Raw genomic sequence first — 24,417 nt, 5'->3', positions numbered from 1 at the left:
ATACTGGTAAGTGTCGTTAGTTACTAGTATAACTATGAAAGCATTAACTTGATCAATTCACAGTACCTGTATGCCAATTGGGCTTTGAGCAATTATTTCCCCCGAAATGCCTAAAAGAGCCCTGGAAAATATTAAAAGAACCCTGGATAATTCCAAATCATTGTAATGCTAAAGCTCCTCCATAGTCCAACGTTGCAGATTCAGCTAGTAGGTTGGGTAAAGTAGCCTAAATATATATATATATATTGTATGCCTGCATGATGCCAGTGTATATCGTAAAATTGATAGCGATTTATCATGTCCTGAAGTGAACTGACATTGATTGGAAGTTAATATCAATAGGGAAGAGCGATGTTGTTTTGTTTAATGTTTACTGTTTTGGATGACCAGGGAGGGATGGCAACATGATGGGGAAGATGAAGACAGGTAGGAGATAAATATAGATATGTCAAGCGTGGGAGTTTCGGCGGTCTTGTCAGCTGACTGACCCTTGACCCCTTGTTAATGGAGGGAGAAAATTTGTTGACAAATGCGCACAGGACCGGGAATGGCAGGGATTAGCAGAGGCTAGTCCCTAGGCGTTGTAGAAAGCTCGTTTTTGAGTCGGGGTCCGTAATGACAACAGGCTGCGCGGCGCGGCGAATTGAATTGAAGATCGGGATGGATGAGGGGTGGAGGGGCGGAGGATGATTAGAAAATGAGGACGGAGGTTTGGGAAGATGGATGGAAGGAGAGCCGGAGTAATACCTGGCTGAGGTCTTTGATGGATGAGGGCTGCTTAGCAAATGATTAGAACAGATTCAGAGAAAATGAGGGGACTGAATTGAGGTTTAGAATGAATCGCTCGACAGAGGGATGGTACAGGTACGTGGACGTCCGCAGAAAAAGGGGGTTAAATGAGTTCGGGCAGATTGAGATTTACATTGAGGAGGTTGGTTATGAGAATTTGTTCAGAGTTAAGGCTTTAAGGAATTTATTGAGGTCTTTACTTTTGTAGTACACTGTAAACTCGTGCTTAATTCAGTCTAACCATATTGCTTCTACCATGGATCTATTCGTGATAGGTCCATGCTTCTACTAAATTATGATTAAGTGGGATAAAATGGCATCATATTTGAATCTTGTTTCTGTAAATGAAAACAAAATCACCTGATGAATATCATGGAGTACCTACCTGGATTAATATCCAAAATCGTTTAACCACCCCATGGACTGAAAAAAGTGGAAAGTAGAAGATGTTCAAACAGTTCTCCTGAGTAATTGTCAGAGATATATCCAGTGTGGAGTACATCTTCAGTAGATATTAATTAATTATGTGGATTGACCATTTTCTATCTGCAGCATAAACTCTCTGTCTGTCTGTCTTGTCTGTCAGTCTGTCTGTAGGTCATGTCTGTCTGTTTCTGGCTCTGTTTCTTCCTCCCACCCTCTCCATGTTTTGTCGTTTACAACATTGATCATTTTATATATTTTTGTAAATTGTTTGTAAATCCTACTTTTATATTTACACCATCCTCCTTGCTGACCCTGTACGCTCCTCTTTCTGTCTGTCTGTCTCTCTCTGTCTCTATCTTTCTCTGTCTCTCCTTCTTTGTGCCTTGGCTCTCTCCCTCCTCCATGCCCCACCCCTGCTCCCCCCCATGTGACCGTCTCCCTGACTCTCTTCACAATAAAACTTCATACTTTCCCTCAATCCCTCCAATGTCTTTCAAGAAGGGAATATCCCCCTCTGTCTCTCTTATACTCTTCTACAGAAAAAAGCCTCCTACTTTCTTCCAGTCCCTCAGGTGTCTCTTCACCTTGGTCTTGAAAGGAGGGATTGTTGTCATCCCCCTCCCTATCCCCCCCCCTGCTTCCGTCTTCCTCTGTCTCTCGTCCTCCCATAAAACTGTCTCTCTTCATCTTGTTCTTCATAGGTGAAGTAGTGCCTTCTTGCCCCCTACCCCCTTCCACCCCCATTGTTTCGTCCTCTTCGTCTTGAAAGGAGGGGTAGCCCCCACCCCCTCTCTCTGCCTCTTTGTCCTCCCATAAAACTTTCTCCTTTCCCTCAATTCCCCAAGTGTCTCTCTTCACCTTCTTGATAGGTGAAGTAGTGGTCTTCCCCCCCCCCCCTCCAACCCCCTTCCACCCCCATTGTTTCGTCCTCTTCGTCTTGAAAGGAGGGGTAGCCCCCACCCCCTCTCTCTGCCTCTTTGTCCTCCCATAAAACTTTCTCCTTTCCCTCAATTCCCCAAGTGTCTCTCTTCACCTTCTTGATAGGTGAAGTAGTGGTCTTCCCCCCCCCTCCAACCCCCTTCCACCCCCATGTTTCTTCTTGATGGTCTTGAAAGGAGGGGTAGCCCCCACCCCCTCTCTCTGCCTCTTTGTCCTCCCATAAAACTTTCTCCTTTCCCTCAATTCCCCAAGTGTCTCTCTTCACCTTCTTCTTAATAGGTAAAGTAGTGGTCTCCCCCCCCTCCGATCCAACCCCCTTCCACCCCCATGTTTCTTCTTGATGGTCTTGAAAGGAGGGGTAGCCCTGCCCAACCCCACCTGTCTGCTCCCTGTCTCTCTTCCAATCTTCCACCAATAAAGCTTCCTTACTTTCCCTCAATCCCCCAAGTATCTCACCTTCACCTTGGGTTCTATTGGAGGGGTAGCGGTCTCTTAACCGACCAATTTACTGCAGGAGTACCATACTAATGCAGCCGAACAGTTACAAGCTGCCGATTGATACATGTATTGTAGTTCCCCAGTGGGAGCCAAGCACCGATCTTGGCTAAGGATACGTTAAGAAGGGTATCGCTTGTTTAGCTTTGCTCCGTTGCTCAATAAAATCTTAAGCATTTTGAATTTACTGAAGGGGTTTTCAGTATTAGTAATCGAGAAATATTTTTGTCTGTGAACAGTAAATATTCAAAGAATTAAAAATTTGTTAAAGAACAATGGGTTTGTCAACCTGTTGACACCAAACCCCTACATGTATATATGCTAGCTGGGGTCTAGAGAAAATGCATGTTTGTAGTCAGCCGCCCAGACTCCAATCCTTAAAGATGGATATTGCTTATCTGCATGGCCACAGAGAATTGCTTATGAGTAATTTTCAGGCGGGGATACCGATCACAAGATGATTTTGTGCAGAGTTCGACCAATTGACGACCAAGGTTTTAAACTGAAAATTTTCACAGATTTGTATTGTAAAACAAGTGAGGATGTATTATAACCTCAGCTGTGTATCATCTAAAAAGTGTTTTTTTTTAATATTATTTTTAGCTCATCAGACAAACTTTACTACATTGTATTACAGTTTATATTAGATCTTATGGGAACTTCAGGGGCTTTTTCTTAATTTTCCACTTTTCTTTTGGGGCATTTTTGGACGAAGTAGCCCTTTGCCCCTGTGTAATTTTTTTCCCTATCGTATAGTCGTGTGAACGTCACTTGATGACTAAGAGAGGGGGAAAAAAGGAGGTTCTTACAAGTGAACTTGGCTTGAGTGGATGAGATTTAGGTAAGAGTAATGGAACAAACCACTACCCCCTCAACAATTAGGAGGAGATTTGAAGTTCAAAAAAGCTCTGTGATTGAGAGCATATGTGTGCTTGTTATTGTGTTTGGGTAAATGGTTGGGAAGTTTTTCTCTTGGATTTTCAGGTGTTGAGCTGAATGGGTTCAAGGAAGAATCAAGGGGGACAAAAATTAACTCCATACAAATTTCATTTGGTAATATCTTAAAATGGTGAAAAATCATATTATATGATGAAATTTCGTTGTAATTTAACCATCCTTGGTGAAATACATGAAAAAAATGGACAATGAGAATAAAAATATTATATTGTCTGTATTCTATAAAAGGTATGGTGTATGCCATTATACTATTGGTTTATTGCTTACACTTAAGGTAAAATTTCATCTTAACACTTTAGGGGATTTACCAAAATTTAAGAGGGGCTTTTATAATGTAACAACAGTGATGTACAGATGTTTGTAGGACATAATCCTCGTAATAAACTTTCATGTCCTCCCAATAGGTGGTTGGCAGATCTGTGGCCATAAAATCAGATAGGGTATTGAAACAGCCAAGTTTGACCCAGTTTCGATTAAAATTAGGCCACTGAAAAACAAATCATTCTGGTTCATATTTTGATTTCAATTTCAGGGAGAGAGGGGATCATAGGAAAATAAAAGAGTGTTGTAGATAAAATTCATATTATGTTGATGACCTTAACTTCTTCATTTAACACATTAAAAGCCATTTCAATTAAAAGCAGGCCTACTTTATATGGAAAAAATGGTAGATGAATAACATAATTGCATTCACAAATACTTTGTTTTTCACTTATTTAACTGTTCCTTTCATGATCTGGCTCACCGTTACATAGGGCCTAGGCTATATCTTCCTTTTTATCATTTTGCATTTTCTGTCTTTCTCTCTTCCTTTTTTTAATCCTTCCATTCAGTCCTCACTTTCTTTCTCTCCAACCCTCTCAGTTCTTATCCATTCTTACACTCTCCCAGTCTCTCCCTCACTCTGTTTCCCTATAGAGCTCTAAGATTAAGAACTGTTTTACTTGTCCAATGGGGTGTGATGGTGGGGGCTGGCCAGGGCCTTCAAATGCGGGGCCAATGTATATTGGCTCCTGCTCAGTGTCTGTTTCAACAGGTCGCCAGCGAGATGAGTGACAGAGCGCAGTGTTCCTTACGCTCGTTAGCATATTCATGCTGGGTTACTGTTAGGTAGATTAGAATTGCATCCCCCTTTATTTGCTGTTGAGTTCGTGGAATGGTGTTCATTCATTCAAACGGGGTTCGCCGATCACTCCAGAATAGTGGGTAGATCACTCCAATGTGGATGTCCGTACTCCAAAGAAGGATGCCTTTGAAGAGAGAGACAGGCTGTTTATGAGGCTTGCTTAATCATGAGATTCAATAGCCAAGTGGTGGTCCTAGTTAGAGAGCTATTCTCCTGTACTTTATTAACCTATTAATTTGAGGTTGCCCCACAAGGAAAGGGAGGGGGGGGGGGGCAATCCCCCTTCCCCCATGACCTGAACTCTGTTGCATAAAATGAGCCAAACATTTTGAGGGGGGTCAAACATCGTTCATGGGGCAAAATTTCTAAAAAGTTGTGAACACGCGAAGAAAGTGAGCAGAAAATGTTGACCTTTATTTCAACAATATAGTTTGAAAATAATATTGTATTTCCCCCTTTCCCTTTCCTTTTCTCCCTTTTCTTTTACCTAGTGGTGGAATTTCTTAAAGCCCAATATGCCAATGTCTAAACTACCTCATGGCCGTGGCAACCCTCCCCCCTTATCCAGGATGCAATACTAGTATTTGATATATACTAGTATATTTTACCCACCACCTTGTTAGCCAAGAAATAACACTGCATCCATGCATTACTGACTGTTTTCCAAAATTCATCAGGTGACCATCAGAAAACCCACAAAATTCGCCATATAATTCTGATTAATTGATGGAAGGATATCAAACCTAACCTGATTTTCGTAGGCATATGGCATATAGTGTTTTGAGTTCAGTGCCCCTTCAAGTCACTCGGAAGAACAACAGGATTAATAATATAGTATAGCATTTTGAGGTGGTGATTATCTAGTTGCCTAGTCAATTATGCACAATAGGTGGTTTCGAACCGCCTTGATCACAAGAATCCCCGTTAAATTACGAGAACTCTTCGTCTAAAAAATGCCATTATTCCTGCATTCACACCGCCCAGAAACATACCCTTTCGGGATAAGTTCCCGAAGTTACGAGCATGTGCATTATGGTCTGATAAGCAGGCAAGGCGCGAGATTCAAAATCACTAGCCCAGCAGCCACCCAGGACGCCGCGCCCAACGACACGCTGGGCTAAAAGTTCCCGTAAATTGCTTTCACATTGCCAAAATACCTGCAACCTTGGAAAAATCCCCGCGAAAGTTCTCGTAATTTCGCCAAGTACCTACTATTTAGCGGGTATTTTCTTTGGGGGAAATTACGCCTAGTTTGCTTTCACATTACCAAAATACCTGGTATTTTCTGATCGGGGTAAATTTCCCGATCAGAGAATACCTGGAACTGAGGAACTTCGAGGCGGTCTGAAACCACCTAATATTACTCTGGTTTTATAGCTTTAGCTGCTAAAGGCACTTTGTGCATCTTGCTGGGTACCTAGTCATCTCACCTGGGTTGAGTGCAGCACAACATGGGTAAATTTCTTGCTGAAGGAAAACATGCCATGGCTGGGATTCAAGCTCAGAAACCCATTTCAATGGCAAGATTGAGTCAGTACAGACCGCAAGGATGAGGGACAACGAATATACCAAAAGAGCCACATCCTTACAGGGATACTGCAAGCATCTTTTAATCAATAATAAGTGGAGCATTGTGGCCCAGTGGATTGGTTTTCTGACTTTTAAACAGAGGGTTGTGGGTTCGTATCCCAGCCATGGCGTAATTTCCCTCAAGAAACTCATCCACATGGTGCTGCACTCAACCCAGGTGAGGTGAATGGGTACCAGGCAGGAAGAAATTCCTTGAATGCTTGAGCACCTAGGCAGCCCAGCTAAAGCCGGGGTAATAATAATAGCAGGGCCTGATGGTAGAACGGTTTTCGAAACTGAAGTGGCTACCCTAGGTGAATATGCCTATATTAGTAGTATTATTAGATTATTATAATAATAATCCTTGCACTTTGTCATGGACAAAACAATGGGAAATGTGGATAAGCCACTGTAAAAGACGCATAACACTGACCTGTGCATGTTGGTTGACTCCTGGTAAAAGGACACAGCACAGGCATTTGGGTGAGGGTTCTTATTGGGAAGATAGTGTCACATGAGGGTGTTGTAACTTAACAAGATGCGATCAATCAATCTTACAGGTGATGGCAAATCTTGTTTACATGGAGTTTTAAACAGTTACAGTTTGATGATGTATTTATGAAACGGGGCTAAGGTCTCTTGTGTGTTGCGGAGTACATAGCAGTTACATGGACCTACAGGTTATATGTAGCGAATTCGGTGCGGTCCCATACAGCCAAGCGCTTGGCACCGGCCAATGCATGCTAGGCGATATGAAATCATTTGGGTATTAATCCTTAAATACACCCTTTTCAGGTTCAAAGCAGACAGTTTATTCCTCTTTATGCCATCATACTTCCTACCTATCCCACCTTCTTCTCCTCATAACCCCCGATGGCCTGTGCGGCTTGCCACACGCATAAAAAAGAAGTCAGCAGCAGAAAAGGTTAAGAGTGCCGTTGATTGAATAGTAGTCTCTCGTTCCCTTTCCCTGTGGATTAACAAAGAGAAGAGAAGATGAAGCGTAGAAAGAGCGCAATGAAAGGACCTTTCATTATCTAGATGCTCTACCAATCCATTGGTACCAGTTATTGCATTCTCTACCCTTATATTTATTGCGAAAGTGCCGTCTTTTTCCCCCCTTCGATCGGAATATAGCCGAAAAGTAAGATGTTGCAGAGGGAAAATCTGGGTTAATAGTCTTGTAGTTTTGAGGGTGTTGAAAGTATCCTGAAATAACTTCTCATGGTCCGCTAGTATTTATTGATTTGATTCTTAATTTATCCCTTTGTATTTTTTTCCAACTCTCCAGGGTAAATTTATACTTAAGAATGACATATCTTGTACTCTGTCTCACTGGGATGTTATATTTAATGAAATGAATTTATTGTATGTGCTCTAATGTTGACTTAATGTACTTAAGGTTTATTGCCTTTCCATGAACTGAAAACAAGAAATAAATATATAAATAGACCAAAAAAAATGCAGTTTGTACAATGTTGCAAAAGGAACACTTGTGAATTTTCCCTTTTATCAAATGTAATCTTATTATAAATGGTTCTGTATTCAGGATTAATATTAAGCCATGATATATCTACCTCTGATTTTGCTGTCTGAAAGGATTTTTTTACCAGCTCATCCCCTATTGCTTTCTGTGATTTTACCTTAGATTTGTTCTCCAATGTTTTAATTACCGACAATGCTTCAGCAGCTATCTTTCTCCCGTATCACTATCTATACATTTACCTTGATTTGTCCCCATTGTTCTTAATTACCCAGGATGCTCCAGCAGCTGTATCATTAGGTCTTCGAATGGAAGAGATGATATTCAACCTTGCAGACATGCATTTGTTTTTCAATGATTTAGAGGTAAGAAACTTGTACATTTGGACACATATGCCCTTAATTTAAACTCCAGTTTAAATCAGAGAAAAAAATGCAACATGGGTAATTGTATCTGACAATAGTGCCAGTCATTCATGATATCATTTTTTAGCTAAAATATTATTTGTAAATTTGTTGGAATGACAAGTTCAAAAATTTTATTGGCCATTAACAGCACAAGACAAAGTCCAAGTAAACATCCTGAATGTCTTCATTCTCTCGGCATGAAATTTTATTCATACATGTAATAAAATTGTATTTGGAAGGGGAATAGCTGGGAAGAGTCCATTTTGAGGAAAAAAAATATTGACTGTTATTTCACTATCCATCTTCATAAAGTTTTGGTGACATCATTCCTGGAGATCCAAAATATGAAATACAAGTGAGAGAGGAAAAAAGAAATCTCAAAACAAAGAAAGAAGCATGTTTTGTGTCAATTTGATGAATAATTGAAGTTAACAGGGCAAGAGGCAAATACACGGGGATGAAGCTTGGGAAACATGGCATATACTTGTCCCTAGAGGGGGTAGTATTACATGACGGAGAGGGAATCCTACATTCCGCGCAGTGGTAAGATGATGTGAAGTAGTACTACTCCTCGCAAGCTTTTTGTTTCGTTGAGAGATTGGGGGATTACCGCAGGATTAGACGTTGCGCACTCAAGAGATCGCCAAAGACGGGCAAAATTATTCGTCTTTAATCCTTGGAACGTAGCCTTGAAAATCGTTTACCTTTCCTCCTAATTTCTAGAGATTTTCCCCGATTATTACTAGGATTATTACATCAAGTGCATTGCTTCACTCTATTTCATTCCAACGCTGTTACAACATCAGTCTCGAAAACCTCACTATCTTCTCAATGTGTTTCCATTTTTTATCCCCGTTCCCTCAATCCCAGTATGGACTTGATTGAGGCGAGAGCAGTGGAACTGGGACTGAAATTGGTTGAAATTGCAAAGGCAAGACGCGGGGGAGCGACATGAGGGAATTACCAAAATGCTCATTCCTCCCCTGCATCTTGCAAAACTAATCAAATTTTCTTGTCATTTTTGTCGTCGTAATCTAATTTTCATTTCTGATGTGATCATTGGTTTGACACATCCCATTTCCATCCTAATTCTCTCTTTTTTATTTTGCCATCCTTCTCGTTCTATTTCTTATCCCTCCTCCCCTCTCCTTTGCTCACTCTTCTGTCCTCTCCATCTTTCTATCCTATTTTCCTATCCAAATCGTCCTCTCATCTCTTTCTGACTCTTTGTTCTTCTCTTTTCTCTTCCTTCTTTAATCTTTCTGTAAATTTTATTTCAAACATTCATTCAATTTTCCTCAAGCCAATAGTCATTGGGAACAAAAAAGAATTTTCCAATACATGAATATGAATCTGAATTCAAATGTAGTCTTTAGTGTATTACAGTTAATATAATATAGGCCTACTCAAATCGTCCTCCTTGGTCGCAGATTATGAGTATGATCGCCAGATCAAATGGTTGCCATGATGCGAATTCAAGGAAATATAATTTCAAAACTGGATTGAATAGTGATAATGAAATACAATGTACTTTTTATGCATACAGTATATGTCATATCTGCCAATATTTACTGTAAAATGTAGTATAATTCGAGTTTGTTGCCCAAATCTGAAACCTTGTTGAAGTATAGTAAACAAAGAATAAATATTGCAGAAATACATGTAAATACCTGTTTGCAGGGTGCTATATAACTTTCTATAAGCGCTTGCCTGTTTGTGCAAGTAAATTTTTGAATAGTTGGAATATACTTGCCCAAAAATCTATTTCACTTGCCCGAAAAAATCCTTTAAAAAAGTTTTACCACTCCGAAAGAAAGTTTTGTGGTTATATAAACCATAACTCTATTTTGAAATGAACATATCTACCTTTTAATTGTAATTCTTTTTCCAAAGTGATTTTAGCTTGCCTGCCATGACCAAAATTAGGGACAATATCATATCATATTGACCCTAATTTTGGTCATTCTACTGTGAGAATTTTGCTTGCCCAATTTGGGCAAGTAGTTTTGTTCTTTACTTCAAAACACTTGCTGGACTCTTACTTTTAATTGTCCCAGGCAATCGGGCAAGTGCTTTTATAGCACCCTGCTGTTTGTTATATTTGGCATTTTCCATCAAACGTGTACTGTGCAAGTTGAATATGTTGAAGGAAACCATGAGCCAATTATTAGTTTTGCATGCAGATCATGGAATGTTACCGTGCAATTCCAAAATAAAATTTCTCAAACTGAAACTGACCCGGGCCCTACTGGAATCAGATAGGCCCTGTACAAAACCTATGAAGGAAACAAGTGAATATGGACTTTTCTTTGCAACAAAACTTTTAAGTTTGGTAATAATGAGGTGGAGAATGACTGACTGTAATAGTTGAAAAATGACTTGTTATTGAATGTTGGCAGAAAAAAGGGAATATTATGAAGAACACATTCAGTCATGACAGATGAAATAAACAGGGAAAAGGGAATGAGGAAAGCAAAAATCAAGGAATTCAAAAGCAAGCTACCAGAAAATGACCATAAAATAGGGGGAAAAGAACGAATAAATACCACAAGAAGTTTGCCGGAGGCGTGTACCTTTATTCCCTGTTATTATTCTAAACATTTCTAAGACAGGCAATTAAACCACGTATAAACATGCCAAAGCTGCCTGCCTTTGGCCAAAATCCTTGGCCCAGGCATGGCCCAGGAGAGAGAGAGAAAGAAAGAGAAGACTCATTCAAAGACCTACTCCATTAGAGCCCTACTTACTCTGCTTTTTCTTTAATTCACGCTCCATTCTTTTCACTTTCTTCTCTACTGGTTGTGTGGTTTTAAAGCTGAAATCCCCAGATATTCAAACAAGTGATACATACCATTCATTGCTATTTTTGCTGTGTTGAGATATGTATATATTTAAACTGAAAAGAATGTAAAACATCTCATTCCGATCTAGGCCTTACATCTGTAATGTCCCGATTTAATATCATTCGGATGCAGAATGTTACAGTTAGGCCTTTACGGATTGTAATAACTCTTAGTGGAGTATGAAAGTTGCCATCTGGTAGACGGAAAGTAATAGATAGCCTTAAAAACAGACCTACTAAAGCTGTTTGACATGCCCTCATCATAGTACAATTGCAATGAACAGAATGCTTGAACAAAACAATATATAATAGAACCAAAAGAGACAAAACGACAAGCTGTGATTGGCTTTTGAGGTAAACAAATTAACAGAAATTAATAGGCCAACTTTCCTATTTGTTGTTCAGAATTACTTTTGAAATCTTGATAAGAAGAAATCCCTTGTTTATGTAAATTTATTTGGAAAGCATAACTTCTGATATTACCCATTGTGGATAAATTCCATCGTATAGATGCAAAGTACATGTACGTAGGCATATTACTGGTACCGATAATTACGATAACCAAACATTGCTTTAGCCTTTAAGAAAAGTTTAAACCTCTCAAAAGCTCGCCGGGTGAAAAAAGAGGAAAATTTTCCTAGCTGAAATTGCTGTATGTTTGGACTATTATATGTATTGAGGGATTATAGTTTTTTTTCTCGCACATTTGGAGGAAAGATGTTGTGGAATTAAATAGAGCCTGAATTGAAGGAGAGTTTAAAGATGCCCAAAAGGCATTCCCATTTATACGAGCAACAGTCGACAAAATCTGCACAGTCAAATCACAAAGTAAGAAAGATTTTGCAACAGTTTCTTTGGAGAATTCTCTGGGGACAGTAAAAAGAAAGTTGATCGTTCCCATGTTCCTTCTCACTTTGGACGCATATATGCTACCGGTACTCATTTTCTGGCTGAAATCCGGCTTTTGTTGCATGCTATTTAAAAATAAAGGTGCGTCCTTCCTCATTTCATTTTAAATGTAATACTGATCGTAGACGTATTAAAGGCATGTTTATAACCATTGAAAAAAAAAATACTGGTAAGAATAATGCAACGTTCGTTGAAAACCTGCTTAAATGTGATCATTATGATTGTAATTCTGGTTTGATGAAGATGGCAGCATTTAACAGCATGCACTGATCCTTACGGAAAATTGCATCCCTTCCAATTAACCAAGTTGACTTTTCCTCCAACATCAACGTAGCATGCACCTCCGAGTAAAAAATAGCATAAATAGGACTCTTAAAAAAATTAAAAGAAAGAAAAAGAGGGGTGAAAACCGGTTAGTTAAAATCTTATCAATCCATTCCCCTTTCTTATCCTCCAAGATGAGCACCATTATCAGTTTGTACTGTAGCTTATTTGGATCTCTGAAACTAGCCACATTTGAAGTTCAATTTCTTAAAAGCATCGATAGGAATTTCATCGTATGGGCCTGCTGCCTGGCCATAATGTTTTCCTCTTGCTTTCCTCAGGCAAGGCTGTATATGGACAATGTGTTAGACTAAAACCAAGCTATGTTGAACAGGTGAAAGTAAATGATTACCTTGGTAATTCTGATGACAATTACATTGATTGATGCTCTGTTCATGTTCATTTTCCACGATATAGTATTAATAGGAAATTACTTATGAATGGTTAATCAAGACCTTCAATACAAAGAAAATGACAGGATGGAGATAAGAACATAGCTATCCGTAGAAGAAAAAGTGCCATTTTCCTCCGGAGGAGAAATCTATTAAGGTCGCCCGTCTTGCGCTGGTGTGAGGAGTGCTAGGATTTATCAGGCATCGGGGACCGCCCTGCTCGCCTTGCTTGAAAGCCCTGGCATCAAAAATAATTAGCAGCACATATCATTAAAGCCTGCAGGAAACCAGGATCATATAAAACTCACTCACAATGACAAGTGAACAAAAGAATGGGGAGTTTTAATCTTGTGAGAAAGGGATGAAGATCATACGTATTTAACAGCTGTTGATTTCTTCTGGAAACAAATGTTCAAACATACATTTAGTCCGGAAAGTATAAAGGCAGAGAAAAAAAATCAATAAATAAGGACCAACGGCAATCAATTTAACCCCCAAATGCCAGATATAGGCCTTGTGGCCCTAGGCTATGATGTAAATTGCAGATTTAGAAAACCCTGTAAATTAGTGTATGATTATTTAGCAATAACTAATATGGAATAAAAAGACACAGGAAAAATTAAGTTCAATTTTTTTCAGGCCTAAAATTGCTTTCTGGAAACATGTTTATTTGAACTTTGCCTATTATTATTTTGATATGTTTATAGAGACTTCATCCTTAATCCTTGATTTGAACCCTTCTTTCTGGGTTATGACTATATATGAAATGCAGCACTCGTGATTGAGCGTATAGGTCTAATGGATGCATGAATTACGTAAAAAAGAAAACAGCCCTATATTTTTAAGGACAAGATAAATTGTAGGACTTTGATTTGCGCTGGTGTGGGGGTATACTCATTTATACCAGTCTCGTGGGAGTTGTCGATAGTCCTTCACTAATTGTGCTTTGATAAACACAGTGGTTGAGACCTCCTTTTCAGTGGCCTCGGAGCTTGATTAGGCAGGGTATCTAATATCAGCCGTGGCTGGCCCACCAGGGACCTGCTATTGAGGATGGGGGACCACCATTAACAGAATCGATCTTGTCTCATCTCATTAACTCCAAACTTCATCACAAATTAGCACCCCATTTGTCATGTGTTTATCGTCCTCCCCCCTCCCCCACCCTCACCCATCCCTTTCCTATTTATGATGGTCTCCTGTCAAATAATGTTCCCCTGCCCCCTTTTCTGTAAGATCTTCTATTTTCCAACCCTGTGTACGAGCTCTGTCTTTGCTGTTGACCCTTTCTTCTCCATTTCCTTATTGTTCCTTCTTCTTTTCTTCTCTCTCTCCTCTTGTTCTTCTCCTTTCTCTTCTGTTTCCTCTCTCTATATATATCCCTTGAAGGACTTACATTATATCTGCCCCACTCCCATTCCACAAGCCAACATAAAGCACCCCATCCCCGTGCTTTGCTTTCTCTTTAATCCCCCCTCCCCACTCTTTACTATCTCTCCTCTCCCGCAGCTCTTTCCCTCCATTTCCCTCCAACATCGCTCTCTCTATCCTCGACCCCTTTACCCCCCCTCCATATTCAAATTTTAATTTTTGATGTAAAACAGCTATCCCCTTTGTTCCTTTTCATTGTTTCATCCTTTCTTTGTTTAGTGTGATGTTTGGGTTCCTTCTGACATTCTTGAACACTGATAAAGTATTTACTTGTAAACTTTGGAATATTATTATTTTCATTTCAGGAATGTGATCAGGTGCACATAGACGATGTAGCATCAGACGATAACGGGCAAGATTTGAGGTAGGATACAAAGTTTTGTCGAGACACAATTGTGATAACAAATTTGTGATCAAAGTAGCCTCTAAACAAATAAAGACGTATGATAAGAATATTCCATTTTGCATTATGAATTTTAATGTTGTTTTCCAATATCTCAATCTAATTCACACATATATATCAATATTTTTATGGCCTTTAAGACACATATTTAGTAAAATGGAATAAGATCTAATTTTGCTCTTCAACATTTAAATTCCTTAAAGAATGAGATTCCTTTTACGATCTGAACAGTTTTGTTTTGGTGATAATATTACATTATCAGTGTTATGAAGTAATTAAGCAAGAAAAAAAAATTAAATAATAAAGTTGCATTTGGTAACATTACTTTGAATAATTAAAGAAATCTCCATTAGCATTTCCCTCCCTCTGTTCCCCTTTTGTTCTAGTGAATCAAATGATTTAAGAAATAATGCTACAACATAAATTTCTACTATATAAAACAACTTTCTGTTTTAATTCTGTATTGATGTTTTTGTATTCATTTATTGATTTCTTGATGATAATTTGTGTCCTCTCTTGTCTTTCTCAAGCAGTAATTATAATTTCCAGACTGACGGGTTCCATGCTGCTGCTACCAGTGCTAACCTATGTCTCGCTACCGGTGTAAGGGGCGGAGTCGATTGGATGAGGAAGCTCGCATACCGGTATAGGAGAATCAAGGAGATTTACAGCTCGTACAAGAACAATGTGGGCGGTTAGTATCTTGATTGATTATTCCACAAGATGGAGAATGAAAACATTGGATAGGTAGATAGATGGATGGAGGGATTTAGAATAAGAGATAGATGAAAATGATGAGAGCAAAAGTGTTTGAGGGAGATAGAAGTAAGAGGTACATTGGGTGATTTCAAGTCCGGTGTTGGCCTTGGTGTTCAGGTGTTGAAATTTGGATTGCTTCCCCTAGCTCCAAAACTTTTTCAGAGTTTGCAAAACTGATCCAGATCACATTATTGACATCTCAACAACTAGTGAGTGACTTTTCGGGATAAATAGTGTAAAAGTTTACCTAACACCAACACCAAAAGGTCAACACTGAACTTGAAATCACCCATTGAGATACATTGATAATTACATCAGCATGTTATAGTAGTAGATTGATAATTACATTGGCAGGTTTAGGCAGAACACAGATTGATTGATAGATCGATCAATAGATATATACGTAAATAGATACACACCAAGATATGTATGTATAGATGTATTTGTGGATTGATTTAAATTGATAGACTGATAAATATAATTTGGCCAAATACTAGTATATTAGTAGACTAATTTATGATTGATATAGGAAATTATTTTTAATAATTTTTAAATATTTTGAGTTTTTAATATGTTAGCATTGTTTGAAAGAAAAAACGGTGTTCAGCCAAAGTTCTGTACTCATCAATATTACTATACATTTTCTTTGCATTCACAAGCAATGCAGTTTGTAGTGCAGATGGTTATATCAGTAGTATGGTGTAGTGTTTTATTCAAAGATTATCAAACACAAACAGTGGAATAAAGCATAACATCATAGAACTCAGAATGATATGTGTGGGACCCAAGTGAAGCACAGCTTGTTGACGGGGCCCCTTTACATAGTGGTATATCACAAAAGTAACATATTTACAATGAGTATAACTACAGAACAAATGATGTAACAATATAATTAAAAATAAAGCTCTAGGAATTAATTTTACTTTGATTTTTGATTTTTTTTTGGTTTTAGGCCTACTCGGACCACAGAAGAGGGAACAGTGGCTACAATTACGAGCAGAGATTGAAGCTATGACGGATTCATGGCTTACCATCGCTCTCAAATCTCTATCAATTATTCACTCAAGGTAAGAAATGAGTTTAGGTGTATCCCTCAACACAAGTCTTGTTTTATTTGTCACACCTGCGAAGCAAAGTGAGACTATAGGCGCCGCTTTTCTGACGGCGGCGGCGGCGGCGGCGGCGGCGGCGGCGGCGGCGTCAACATCAAATCTTAACCTGAGGTTAAGTTTTTGAAATGACATCATAACTTAGAAAGTATATAGACCTAGTTAATAAAACTTGGCCATAAGGTTAATCAAGTATTACTGAACATCCTATTAGAGTTTCATGTCACATGACCAAGGTCAAAGGTCATTTAGGGTCAATGAACTTAGACCATGTTGGAGGAATCAACATCGAAATCTTAACCAGAGGTTAAGTTTTTGAAATGTCATCATAACTTAGAAAATATATGGACCTAGTTCATGAAACTTGGACATAAGGTTAATCAAGTATCACTGAACATCCTGCATGAGTTTCACGTCACATGACCAAGGTCAAAGGTCATTTAGGGTCAATGAACTTTGGCCGAATTGGGGATATCTGTTGAATTCCCATCATAACTTTGAAAGTTTATGGATCTGATTCATGAAACTTGGTCATAATAGTAATCAAGCATCACTGAACATTTTGTGCAAGTTTCAGGTCACATGATCAAGGTCAAAGGTCATTTAGGGTCAATGAACTTTGGCCGAATTGGGGATATCTGTTGAATTCCCATCATAACTTTGAAAGTTTATGGATCTGATTCATGAAACTTGGACATAATAGTAATCAAGCATCACTGAACATTTTGTGCAAGTTTCAGGTCTCATGATTAAGGTCAAAGGTCATTTAGGGTCAATGAACTTTGGCCGAATCGGGGGTATCTGTTGAATTACCATCATAACTTTGAAAGTTTATTGGTCTAGTTCATTAAACTTGGACATTAGAGTAATCAAGTATCACTGAACATCCTGTGCGTGTTTCAGGTCACATGTCCAAGGTCAGAGGTCAATGAACTTTAGCCGAATTGGGTGTATCTGTTGAATTACCATCATAACTTTGAAAGTTTATGGATCTGATTCATGAAACTTGTACGTAAGAGTAATCAAGTATCACTGAACATCCTGTTCCAGTTTCAGGTCACATGATCAAGGTCAAAGGTCATGTAAGGTCAATGAACTTTGGCCATGTTGGGGTTTTTTGTTGAATAACCATCATATCTCTGTAAATTTATTGGTCTAGTTCATAAAAAGAGGACATAAGAGTAACCATGTATCACTGAACATCTTGTGCGAGTTAGAGTAGTATGCAAAGTCAGCACTGCTGCTATATTGAACCGCGTGATGCAGGTGAGACGGCCAGAGGCATTCCACTTGTTCTTCATATGCCGAAAAAATCTGAGTTCTATCACAAGTTGATCAAGGTTTGGGCGGGTGCAAGGGATGCACACTATGGCCCGTATTCTGAACTCAGGTTTAGATTAAACCCTGGTTTAAAGTTGTGGTTTAACTATGGAGAGCCAGTTGGGCACAAATCCACAGTTCACATTCAATCGATCAATTCATAGGACACCCAAATTGTCCATATTAATCTGGGAATTATACATTTAGTATTTTGAAGTATTTTTTCTTCATAATGAAAGCAAAATATTAAACATAAGAAATATACCGTAAACAACGTAATTTTCAAATTTTGGCTCCCCATAATTTTAGCACAGAGTTAGACCATGGTCTAAGTTAAACCTGACTTCAGAATACGGGCTTATGTCTTGAGAATCACTCATGAAACATATGTATTGATTTAGCTACATTTAAGTCTATTAAAAATGGTCACAGTTGCCCCTTCTATTACAAATCCTGGATCCACCATTGTATATGGAATGTATTTTGTATCAATAGCTGACTTGGAAGAATAAAAGGGGTAACGGTAGTCAAATACTGGATGACAATGTTAATATATGTATGACTTTTCTGTATTCACTCTTCATTCATACACAATCTTTGTTTTTCTCTTTAAACTTACAGAAAATGAGTCAGCGAGACCACTTGGAATTTATTCAAAACACAACTACAAACTAGTTATTCTCAAGCAATGTGTTCTTACTATTCATGATGATTATAGAATGATGTAATTAAATGTGCATTTTGCCCAATTATATTCTCATGAATTGAAAAAGCTCTCTCGATATATTTTCCTGACAGATCAAACTGCATCAATGTTTTAGTGACAACGACACAACTTGTCCCTGCCGTTGCCAAAGTCCTGCTCTACGGCCTAGGAGGAGTGTTCAACATTGAGAATGTGTACAGCGCGACAAGAGTTGGGAAGGAAAGCTGCTTTGAACGAATCGTAGCGAGGTTCGGTCGTAAGGTGACGTACGTCGCTATCGGTGATGCGAAGGACGAGGAGACGGCTGCTAAACAGGTAACGAATTGATTTCATCTTCAACGTTAAACTCTGGAAGTAAAATTGATGATGTCTACAAAATTATCATCTAATGATTATTGATATTCAAAGTCTGAAATTCATTGTTTGATGAATTATAAAATATATCATTAACTCAAACGTGTCTTAAATCTTACAGTACAATATTCAATTAGAAGCTCCAAAATATTATCCTTGACAAAAATTTAGAAACAAAGGTACATTCCACTTCTTTTGTAAACATGGAATAGAGCCAAAATATCAGGATTACAATCTTTATATGTAGCTTGCTGTTATCTCAGAATTTGTTGTGTTAGTGTTCAAAGGGCCTTTCTTTAGAAAGCGAGGAACATTCTCGAGTGAGGGCCCACATATACGATCAACAGAAAAAGGTGAAGAATCAGTCGGTGAAAAGTGATACAACAGTCACTACACTTTCAGTCAATGTAGGACGATAGTTCAATATCATTGCATCTGTTACCGAAGCCTTAGGGGACGTTACAAGGAAATGTTTGCAAACAATTGCAAATATAAGTTGAAAATTCACAAGTGATTAGATCAATTTTCAAAAAGATCAATCAATGTGGAGCGTTGTTGCCAAGTGGATTAGTCTTCGGACTTTGAAACAAGAGGGTCTTGGGTTCGAATCCCAGCCATGGCGTAATTTCTTTCAGCAAGAAACTGATCCACAATGTGCTGCACTCAACCCAGGTGAGGTAAATGGGTACCGCCTAGCTTAGCCGGGTAATATAGGAGCGCCTTGAGCACCTAACAAGGTGGATATGTGCGCATTATAAATATCCTATATTATTATTATTTTAAATAAACAAATGTTGATGGAAACGGACCGACCATCAATTGCAAATTTGCGATTGATATCAAGACTTAAAACTGGTTTAATGATCTTAAAATTGATTGCAAGTTTCTTGCAACTCCCCATTAGATAGGCTGTGATAAATTTAGATTCAGTGATTTTCATCCTAATGATGATGACTATGGTGATAAAGATGATAATGATTTCCCAAAATTTCTGTCTTTGTTTCAGTTGGACTTTCCTTTTTGGCGGGTAACGAGCCACTCGGACTTAGCAGCGTTACATCATGCACTTGATCTTGGATACCTCTGAATATCAATCCCGAACGATGCCATCCACCCCCACCCCCTTCTCCGTCACCCCCACCCCCTCCTCTGTCACCACCACCCCCCTTACAGTCCGGTGGGTTACTCTAGATACACCATCTTTGATCTATTTTCTATCTTGCCCCTCCCCACACCTCCTTTTTCACTCCCCCTCCCTTCCTGTATCCTGGACATTCACCTCTTGGAAAATGCCATTGGTGCTAAAAAAAAAAAATTATGTGCGAAAGACTGATAAGCAGAACAAATCGATGAACTTGCCATAGCGATGACATTCAAATGTAGATGATGGGATGCATGGGCAGAGTAATGTGTTTGATGTTAATCGGCAGCTCGAACTTAGTTGCGTCGGGGAATATATTTAGACGCCGCGGAGAAAACAAGGTGAAGCCTTCCGACGGAGACGAAACTGCCGTTTCCATGGCAACTGGTGAATATATATACATATATATATATTCAGATCTGTGAATATTGGTATCTTTGTGGAAGATGGAGTTGCGTGTTTTGAAGGTTAATGTTGGCCCCATGGAATCACTCAGGACTTTGGAGTCGTCTCCGTGTTTCTCTACGGGATGAAATAAATCAAGCTTGATTTCATCGGATTGGCTCTTTTATTTCCCCTCTAAGAATCCTCTTAGATTGTGGTATATAGGCTTTCGCTGCTCCGGAAGTCAGTTGTTCTTTTTCATTATCATAAGAGTTTCAGGTGTATATTTAATTTATTGTATTTCAGAAATAATGATATTTGTGATATTTTTTTTCCACCGAGAAATTATTATTGATGAAGAATAAATCATGTAAGTGAAGATTTTTTTAAAAGAAATATAGATAATATAGTAAAAATGTTCAAATGTCATTATTTCCTCCGAAAATAATTTCCAAAGAGTTACTGAATTGAAGTTTTAATGCAGTTGAATAGAAGCATGGGAATTTTCAAAATGATGTATTATTGCAAGAATTTTTAAAGATCATTTTACCCACAACATGAACTTTTTATCTTCCATGAAGACAAGTTGCTCTATAACATCAAGCAGTAAATGTATAAATTCAGGACATAAAATGAAATAAAGAAATGTTTTGGAACTGTAAATAGGATAGTAGTTGTTTTTATAAAGACAGGTTACAGGCTGAATACAGTCAGAAAAAAAGGCATATCATAAGGGAGATATTTTGTGTGTCATGATTTAGTACAAACTTTGTAACATTTTCCCTTTATTAAACTGCGCTTTGTTACAAAAAAGTTTAGTAATTGATCGTAAAACAAATGTTGCAATTAATTTAATTGACAACAAATGTACAATCAATCATGAAATTCAGTTTTATGCTCTATCACTAAATTCTGTGTTACTAGACCATGGATCTTGTTTCATAAAACTTGCTATCAATGACAAATGCACAACCCTTATGACAATTTTGCTATCAACCAATTAAATGCCACCGTTTCCATAGCTTTTAACATTTCTTATTATTGAAAGAAGTTTTATGCAACCGGACCCTACGTGAAATTACACATGTGAATGTTATTTATCATGAACTGGTTTTGAATGTAATAGTCTGTGTGATTTTTTTTTTATAGAGTAAATTTTGAGAACAAAAATCATGTTATGAATGATGGCTCGATGAATATATTTTGTTTTCAAAGTTTAGTATTAATATATTTGGCTTGTTGTTTTTTGTGTTCATATCAGGACATACCAAAGAGAACTAGTATTACTAAAACAAAAGACGGCCTTGTTGATTTCTGTCCACCGATTGTGTTCATACATGTAGACTAGGTTTGTTTAATTGTTCTCATTAGATAAATGATATTATTGAAAGATATTTCAAAGAGAGTCCAAACTTCCAACACAATAATTGAGAGGTCCAGATAATCAATGTTGTACAATAAATCACATCTGCTTTTATATGTTGAACATTATTTATACAAGCATTTTTTTTGAGACACCAAATCTTTTAATATGTGATTACTAAAAATTTTTAATTCAAGTCTGTATAAAAACTGAGCCTTTTCAGTGAATGATTTGAAACGGTCTCTTTGAATATTTTCTTCTATTTGATGTGAAAGCAATGTGTCATGGGCTGTTGCAAGAAATATGATTGCAATAAATTTGCAAGTATCAAATTATTTCCGGTCCTTTACACACATTCGCCACCCTTGCAAAATCTTGCTTACAAAAACATTATTTTTCTTTCCTGTTTTCATGAAAGATGGGTAATGTTTAGAAAGCGTTAGGGCCAAAAAAATTTACAGAGTTAATTTAAAAAAATTAACTTTAATTGATTTGAGTGTTTTTTTTTTTGTAGGTGGGGTGTTTCACATCAAAGATGATGATGATGGATATCTGGACATTGGACAAATGGAACTTTGTAGGAAGCTTTAATTGGTTCTCTTTTGTCTTTAAGGGGGATCAATCTTTGCTAAATATTTCTTACTATAGGGCTGCTCTATTGAAATCTCCTACAATCGTGGTTTATGTTCTCAACCTCTTCTGTGTAAGGAAGATGTTGAAAGTCGATGCATCTTGTAGGACAAGTTTATTCTGCATCTTCCTGATTTAATACTCATGAGATATTGTTGTGTGGGAACTAGGGTATTTAAAAGAGATATTCTATCATTTTTCTTTCTATTTTATTTGCAAAAGAGATGTACAAGAAGACAATACTTATATGTATAAAGTGTTCATTACTTGATTTCATGTTGTCTGTATGTAGGTATTAATTATTCTTCTTATTATTATCATGTGAAGTTTTAATATCAATTGAATATTTGTAAAGTAAGAGGAGATTTTTTGTGAACACTTTGCCAAAATGTCTAGTGATTTGTATAAAATGTGATCTTAAACCAAGCCGTGCTATGTTTCTTGACCGTGTTCACGCCACTGAGGGTGAATATCGTTGTTTTGTAGCAAGTTCTGTGTTTTAAATCTCTGTTTGAACATGACTAAGTTGCCAAAGGATGTTTTATTAAAAGAAAAAAACCCTTAACAATATGTAGGGTGCTTAATTGATTTATATGTATATTGTCGCTTAAGGCAATACACAGTGTTACAGCAACATATATGTAGGGAACAGATCAATCTTATGAAGATACCAATGATTTTTCTAGGCTTCTAAAACCGATTCATTAAAGTTGTCGGCGCTGACTAAATTCTCAGTTCTGACATTGTGTTGTAAAATCCTGTTTTTGATTGGCTGGAGAAGCACTGGTCTTCGACTGTGACTATTGAGTGCCGACAACTTTCATGAAACATCCTCAAACACTATGGCCCGTATTCTGAAGTCAGGTTTAACTTAGACCATGGTCTAACTCCGTGTGTTAAAATTATGGAAAGCCAAAAATGTCAGAATTTTCCTTACATTGTATGTTTCATATGTTTACTGTGCTCTTTCCTAACTTGTGAATGGTGATGAAAGCTATCTTATTCATATTTCCGAAACAGTAATGAATGATTCGAGAGAAAAATGAGCTGATAGATTGAAATTATACTGTTAGAGATTTATGCCACTATTGGCTATCCATAGTTAAACCACAATTTTAAACCAGAGTTTGATTAAACCAAACTTCAGAATACAGGCTTATGTATGGCTTTTACATTCATACATACTTCTTCAAAACATAGTTCCTTTTTTTAAATTATTCAGATTTTTTGAACTCCTTTTTCTAAGAACTTGACTAAGTGTGCTTCAAGATTGATTTTGGCTTCCTTTACCAAGTTTCAAGTATGTGTATTTTTATTTTCTCTCTTTGCTGTATGTGAAATATTTAAGTGAATATTATGAGAAGATCTATTATAATCCAGACATCCGATGACTGTACATTTTTTGGAAACTGATATGATGTGTGATTATCCCGCTCTTCTGGTGATTCAAGATGATTAATGAAAAATTAACGAAAATAATATTGCATGGACTATCAAGAAGCTCAAGCCCCTATTATTATTCTCAATTTAAGAGTTGATATTAGAACGGAAAGTAATATCAAATGTTTCGAAGTCTTTATGAATTTTGCCAACTTTTATATGTGGGTAAAAACGTCTTGCCGTTTGTAACGCTGAATTTTCATCTTTTTTTAATGGAATGTGTATCAGCTCTGAAAGTGTGCTTTTATACAAAGTCATTGAAGGACTCTCTTCAAAATCATAGCAAAATACCAGAGGGAGAGAGGGGAAAAACAGATTTATGGTAACTTGCCACAGACTATGCTAAGTCTGGAATATGGTTGTAATATATATATATGAAATATATATATGGTCATTTGGAGTACCAAGATAATTGGTATATAAATCTTTGTTAACAATCTGTATAAAAATGGAAACATATTTGTCGTTATTTTTTTCTGTTTCTGTTTTTCAGTTTATAATGTGTATTGTATTTATGTGTGTTTTTTGGTGTTTTGAAGACTTACTGTTAGCTTTTTGAGGAAAGAACTTTTAAAAAGCAAGTCATTTTTCTTTTCTTCATTTTTCTTTCTTGAAAAGATTATTAAAAACTGACTGACATGAAGACAAAATAAAGTCTTATTTCTTGTTTCATTTGTTTCTCATCTCGATATGTATCTTCTCAAACACAAAAGTACCTT

The 24,417-nt window shown here is 37.4% G+C and overlaps 1 protein-coding gene across 2 annotated transcripts in view; it reads left to right on the top strand.

Annotated features, from left to right (window-relative positions):
* The window catches only part of LOC121431094 (eyes absent homolog 1-like), a 77,822-nt gene extending 57,941 nt beyond the window's left edge, over positions 1-19,881 (top strand). Inside the window, exons 9-14 of one of the 2 annotated variants that reach the window (XM_041628579.1) lie at positions 8,060-8,149; positions 14,395-14,453; positions 15,026-15,186; positions 16,204-16,318; positions 18,479-18,701; positions 19,747-19,881. In XM_041628579.1, the coding sequence (XP_041484513.1) occupies positions 8,060-8,149; positions 14,395-14,453; positions 15,026-15,186; positions 16,204-16,318; positions 18,479-18,701; positions 19,747-19,827 (729 nt within the window). In that variant the 3' untranslated portion in view covers positions 19,828-19,881. Of the gene's footprint in view, positions 1-8,059; positions 8,150-14,394; positions 14,454-15,022; positions 15,187-16,203; positions 16,319-18,478; positions 18,702-19,746 lie in introns of both variants that reach the window. The other variant, XM_041628578.1, reaches the window with a different exon arrangement.
* The last annotated feature ends 4,536 nt before the right edge of the window (positions 19,882-24,417 follow it).

Source organism: Lytechinus variegatus, chromosome 17 (genome assembly GCF_018143015.1).
Source record: "Lytechinus variegatus isolate NC3 chromosome 17, Lvar_3.0, whole genome shotgun sequence".
NCBI lineage: Eukaryota > Metazoa > Echinodermata > Echinoidea > Temnopleuroida > Toxopneustidae > Lytechinus > Lytechinus variegatus.
Note: the sequence above shows the minus strand (reverse complement) of the source record. Positions and strands in the feature narration are given on the sequence as shown.